The sequence below is a fragment of the Saccostrea cucullata genome, unplaced genomic scaffold, assembly GCF_032062105.1.
Source record: "Saccostrea cucullata isolate Sc308-1 unplaced genomic scaffold, CSIRO_AGI_Scuc_v1 ctg67, whole genome shotgun sequence".
Taxonomy (NCBI): Eukaryota; Metazoa; Mollusca; class Bivalvia; order Ostreida; family Ostreidae; genus Saccostrea; species Saccostrea cuccullata.
This window is the reverse complement of record NW_026929387.1, coordinates 22,172-28,401: the sequence shown is the minus strand read 5'-3', so window position 1 is coordinate 28,401 and position 6,230 is coordinate 22,172. Positions and strand designations below refer to the sequence as shown.

Below are 6,230 nucleotides of genomic sequence, written 5' to 3'. Positions count from 1 at the left end.
TTACAAAATAATTATTAAATGCTGTATACGTGTACTGGAGAAATTTACGTACTGTGCTCGGCATATTCTTGAAGTGATGTATATCAGGTATGCTTACTCCTCCATAGCATCTGATTCTACCTCTAATGTTTCAGAGACCATGTTTGTTCTGCTCACTCTTTATATTGCGATCTTGAATACTGTTCATTTTCTCCACGCACCATTACAAATAATACATGTACCAAGTTGAAAGTTATTTCTCGAACCAACCTCTGCCAGTCTGTTGTAATTTTTCTACAGTAAATTTCAAGGAAATGCCATAAAAGATATTTTTTTATTTATGGGTACATTTTACTGGTATGTTATTACACAAGCCAACTGCTTGATCACATCATAAAACCAAAAATCCTGTCAGTCATTCCTTCTCTCAGACAAGGAAATTTGGAAACGAAAATATTTTTTCCTGAACAATGAATGAATATATTAACAGTCACTTATTATCAACAATACTTTAAATTAACAGAAAAAATACAATATTATAAAATATGATAAGGAAAAATATTGGTGCAAGACTGTGAGTGTTCGCAGAGTTTACATTTTTCATGCTATTTTTACAGTCTATGTGATGTAGTTGGACTTCCGGTGAAGTGTCATCTGCCACGCAAAATGTCCAATTAGTGTAACCATGGCACACAGCGCCTGAAAGGAAATTCAAATTTTGTAAAATTCTTCATTGGAAACAACATATTTGGAAATACATTAATCAGCCTTTGCATTTTCAATAAATACCGTATTTCCCATCCTTATTCACTGCAATCATCGCCCCTCGGAATGATGGGTAAAATTTAATGATCGGTGCCATTGATTTCTGTAATGCAGTTACTGGATCCACTCCATTTTGCATTTGAATCACTGCATTATAGCTACGAATGAAAGGGGCTACTTAGTATTAACATTGAAATTACAAATCTCCCCCGTACAAAATATAAATGTTTGATTAAAAAAGCAAAGTTTCTTAAGTCTTCAATGTTTCTATAAGACACATTGTTTAAAAATAATCCTCATAACTGTCCTTCTGCAAAGCATCTAGAAAATATAAATGAGATGCAAAAAAAAAAATTGCCACATTTTATGTAACTTTGAGCAAGTTGAAGTTACGAAGATATAAAAAGACGCTCCAAAGACTTCATCCTGGTTTATTATAGTCGCTCAGTCAATATTAAAGCAATCGATCGCTCCATAATCGGAATGTAGTGAGTTGAAGCCCCTGTCAAAACAAACCTTTAACTATGTTGACAAAAATGGTAGCAAGTGTTCCTCATCAAGCACTCAGAACTTTGAAGCAAAACTTGCAGATCCTTCATATACTACCGAACCCCGTAATCAAGACAAGCGTTGGCATGATAAAGATCCTTCACAGCTCAATGACCATGAGTGTCCAAAAAAGGTCATAATTTTGTACATGTATATAAAATGTAATATACCGGTAACAGATATATTATTTTGATATAATAAATAGTATAAACTTAAAATCTATTTATGAAATGCGTATTTTGTGCTTCTATGCTTTTTTTTCATTTAACTCCATCCATCAAACAATCGGCTTTGAAAAGGTTGTCAAATATGTGAGGACATTGCTTAACGCCGATCAGAAAGAATGGCAAAAAGAAGCAGTTAACTGAAATCTATAATATATAATATAACATACGAAGGAAGGAATCGCATCATGATGTCGCCATTACCAGTCGCAGCTGCTCCACCTGCACCATTCATCGCATAAGACCCCGCCCCCATTATTGGGGAATCACCAACACGTCTACAAAGAAGTGTACTGTTTTACTAAAATGTTACCATTTAGTACAATGTGTGGTTATACGAGAAAAAGACTTGCCCTGGTACTTTATGTGTAAGACCATTGGTTGAAGTACCGGCGCTGACGCTTCCTGATTGGTCAATTACAATCATGCCTATTGTGTCATGATTATCTACGTCATATTCTGGGTCGGGATGACTTTCTATATAATTCCCCGTCAATAAGGGTTCTTGTAGATCTTCCATGATTGATTGTGTTTTTGGTTGGTAAGGCCCACAGTTGTGTTTTGGATCTGGTGTAACATTCTGCAAGAAATGATTTTAAAAGAATACTATGAAAACGAAATTAGAATGGCCTAATACTACATAGTCATAATCATTTTTATCATTATAATATTGCAGCTTTTTACAAATATAAACGAATATAATGACATTTAGGTTGTCACCATGTTACGCATGAAATATATGGAGATAACGAACAGTATTCAAGACCAAAAGGCAATAATTTAAAGAACTAATGGTATGTACTCTCATTGATTATACCTCTCTAAAATTTGGTTGACAGTTGTGTGATTTCCAGTCTTTCCAAATGTTCAAGGATCTGTTCCCGGTGAGGTTTGTCTCGGCAAATCCCATTTCCAAAGCAAACTTAGTCGCTGAAAACAATGAAAGATGTTTAATTTAGAAAGGAATGTTTATACTGGCATGCAGCCGTTCATAAGAATTCAAACACTTGGCGTACCCAGATCTCCTACAAGAAGCGTGTGAGTGGTGTGGTCCATCACTGCTCGAGCCACAGCAATGGCCGTCTTCACCCTCCGTAAACAACCAACAGCGCCCACGTCCATAGTCGTCCTTCAAGAATATGAGATTTAAAAGCATCTTAATTCTTATCTAAGTTTCTTTAATTTTACACCATGAAAAAAAAAGTTTTGAAATTTTAACTTTCTCTGCATTTCGAAACGGGCTTAATGCAGGCTCTGAGAAATTCACTAAGGATTTTTTCCAAACAAAGATTTCGTTGTAGTTTACCAAATGTAAAGGCTTTACTCACCCGTCCATTATCATGGCATCAAGAGTGGTTTCGCCATTTTCATCTGGACTTCCGTTTGCACCTACAGTGCCCCGACATTGCTGTGCCTCGCACTGACTACATCCGCTTACAACAGCATCAACAGCACTTCCGTTATTCAGTAGCGTTGTCCATGCTGTAGGTATTGGTAATTTTTAAATTTTACACACACAAAAGATTTCTTCTAATGTAAATTGTATTATGCATAAATCTGATTGCACAAGTATTATCACAGTCGGATGTGTTACTGACTATAGAGAATATAAGACAACAAAACTATATGACAAACAAGATGACTTCAACTTTTCAGTTTTCAACGTTTCATACATGTATTTATGTAGTTTTATCCCAAAACTATATACTGCATATAATGTGAAGATTTCCCATTTTTACTTGATACTCAAGAGCATGCTCCGATTTCGATCAACTTTAATAAAGAAGGCAGGCGATTGACAGATAAGTTGACGTTACATGGAACCTCGCTTAATGTCGGCATTTCAAGTGGCCTTGTTAGCATTGGGCGACTGATTTCTCTCTGACCAATTGTTAGTCTTTTATTTTTAAACTGAATTTGAATACGTCTACTGATCAATACAAAGGGCTCACGGCGGACGTGTCCGGTTCTCCTGGGGCACCTGATCCCACTTCTGGGATTTCCAGGGGTCCTTGTTTGATACCCTCTTTTCAGAATTGTATTTTTCATATATAGATTTTGGATCCCTCACTAGTCGTTGTCTTCACTTTTTTCTTTGATACGCATCTGGTTAAAAAGTTGTTTAAATTTACAATATTCTAAAACAAAAATATAACATGCATATAGGGGACACGAAGTGCTCGAGCTGAATTTTCGATATTTAGTGTAATTGTCTCCACATTTTTTGTACTCATGGGACGTCTTTCCACAATTTACATACAGAAGAATGATAAAACTGATGTTGAATTAATCTCCCTACCTGCCATTGTTGAGTTAGTGACGGGCCAGGTGTTGATGACGATACGATGTGGTGACCCTTCTTTCAGCATTAGCCCTAGTAAGGCCATCCAGCATACTGTCCGCAACATCTCACGCTTCCCGATGGACAACTCGTTGACATACAAGTCTTTAAAAGTAAAGGTTTGATTAAAGAAAAGGTTTGATTATATAGCTAGATAATATCGGACATATTCTATTGATTGTCGAAAGCTAACCAAGTTAAACCATCCCTGATTTAAAAGGGGAAACACAGAACTTCAGAAAAAAGGTAGAACTTTCAGCCCAAAGAGGATAAAATGAAAGTAGGAAAATCCTTCAACATTAACAAGGACAAATCTTTTTGTTATACCTTTAAAACATTTGTTCCTATACAAATCGATACGAAAACAAAGTCTAACATTTCTAATGTTTTGGTGAGCAGGCATAAAAAATCGATGTTTAACCGCTGAGTGAGATGTTGGACCGATCGGTGTCCGTGAGATGTTGGACCACTTATTTCATAAAATGGGCTGAGCTTAATCTCATTTTCATTCGTTGGTGTTCAACAATGATGGACCTGATGTAACATCACGGGAGACAGTGCAAAAGACATGTACATGTATGTCAAATATTAAAATAAAATGAAAGGTGTAACAAAACATTTATTGACTGAGTTCGAGGGCAAAATGCGTTTTGTCGACCCTCGAACCAAATTGTCTGCCTTCGGCCTAACGGTGTTAGGCAGACAGTTTGGTTCTTGGGTCCGACAAAAAACATGTTGCCCTCGAACTCAGTCAATAGAACCATTGCCAGGTTAGTTTGTACTTTTAGTAAAGTGTGGCATTCTCGACGTTACATAATTAGCTTCTGAAATTTACCCAGCTTTCATTCACTGTTGAAATATACATGTGGTAGAAATTCGGGCAAATGCCAATTAGTGTATCGAATAACCAATAACATTGTCTCGTCCGGCAAAGAGGTGGAACTTAAGTCGTCTCATCGTTGTCAAGAACAATTTTAAAGTTCCTGATGTTATTAATTTCTTAACCAATGAGAATCTATTCGCCATTTGACAGACGCTAATTACGTTATCGCCGAGACTGAATGCCACGCCTCACTGAAAGTCCAAACTAACCTGGAAATGGTTCTAAATGTATAATGTTATGTTGTACTCGTATATACAGTACACGAATGTCGATGCAAACATCAAGAGGGAAACAAGATAATTTTATGATAGAAGAATTTGTCTTAAATCAAACGTTTTACGATAGTTTGTATATTGCATTGTAAAAAATTCTTTTAATAAATTCGTGGCCATGAAATAGAAAAAATCACGTTTAGAGTTCCATGCGTTCAGCGTGTACGGAGGTTGATCGCAATATTGAATCAACATTTTTACATATAAATAAACTGGATCTTACATGTATATCTTCTTAAAGGTTTAAAAGATACCATTTAGTTACTTTTATTCTTCATAATCTAGAACATGGTATACTAGTAATCTAACTAAGAAAATTACGACAATTAAGTGCAACCTTAGGCTGTGTTTATTGGCCTAATAATTAGAATGATATGAATTGCAGTTCATAGAAATGACCCACAGTTTCTACGTATAAAACAGTCATGACCTTGATTAACAATGTGGTCATAACATGGAAACACCTACCTTAGTGTACCTGAGTCCGTGTTTACCTGTCTAAATATAAATAAGTAACGTTTTCATATCAGTGAAAATATTTGCATAGTCCAACAGTTAATGACGATGCAAGATTCTCGGTCACAATCATAGAAAAGTTTACAGATACCCCGGGAAAAAATTATTTTTTATTTAGTACGTCATGTATTATTCAAATAAATTTTCACCCAGATATATGTAAAAAATTTCTTTTTGTGCAAATTTATTAATTTTAAACAGGAATATTGTTTATATATGTTTTTTTTTTCATTGATAGTATTTACTCCAGCAAAAGTATATATACCACTATGTACAGTCTGTCGTAATTTTGCCGCATTTACAAAATTAATAATTTAGTCCGTAAGCCATCCAACTAATTAACCTGGTTCCCTGGTTCATCTTTATCAGATCTACATGGCTATCTGTGAAAATAATAATTTTTTAAAAATAAAAATACAATTTGCTTGCGTAAAACGAAATATTGGTGTGATTAACAAAGAAAACTCACTCATCTTTATGAGAAATTATAATATAGGTTCTTACTATACAGTTGCTCGCCTCGGGAAATAGTTCTGGTCTTGGGGAACTGGAATCTTGCTAACTCCTTCAATTATATACTTTTTAACTGTTTTATTATATCGATACAAATAAAGGATTACGAATGGTGGGGAATTAGCTTCAAGACTAATGCACGGGGAATTAGTCCATTAACATATTAGACCGATACAAAAGTAAAATCT

General features: G+C 35.2%; 1 protein-coding gene across 2 annotated transcripts; it reads right to left on the bottom strand.

Annotated features, from left to right (window-relative positions):
• Positions 1-296: 296 nt before the first annotated feature.
• Positions 297-5,554, bottom strand: LOC134280717 (N(4)-(Beta-N-acetylglucosaminyl)-L-asparaginase-like). Of its 2 annotated transcripts, none has more exons than XM_062763163.1 (9): positions 5,482-5,554; positions 3,817-3,963; positions 2,846-2,999; positions 2,534-2,646; positions 2,335-2,447; positions 1,871-2,097; positions 1,688-1,795; positions 769-902; positions 297-678 (listed from the first exon to the last, which is right to left on the bottom strand). In XM_062763163.1, exons 2-9 carry the CDS (start codon positions 3,923-3,925, stop codon positions 491-493), a joined length of 1,146 nt encoding a protein of 381 aa, XP_062619147.1. In that variant the 5' UTR covers positions 3,926-3,963; positions 5,482-5,554; the 3' UTR covers positions 297-490. The 2 variants fall into 2 exon arrangements, with proteins under 2 accessions (XP_062619147.1, XP_062619148.1); XM_062763164.1 differs by lacking the exon at positions 5,482-5,554 and adding an exon at positions 5,444-5,452.
• Between the last annotated feature and the right edge of the window lie 676 nt (positions 5,555-6,230).

Bases quoted from the DNA above. Each gene is read 5' to 3' on its own strand.
- LOC134280717 (XM_062763163.1), bottom strand. From the start codon at position 3,925: ATGTTGCGGACAGTATGCTGGATGGCCTTACTAGGGCTAATGCTGAAA. The intron at 2,448-2,533 runs GTACGCCAAGTG...CATTGTTTTCAG, and splicing joins GCTTCTTGTAGGAGATCTGG to CGACTAAGTTTGCTTTGGAA. The intron at 1,796-1,870 runs GCAAGTCTTTTT...ACTTCTTTGTAG, and splicing joins CTTACACATAAAGTACCAGG to ACGTGTTGGTGATTCCCCAA.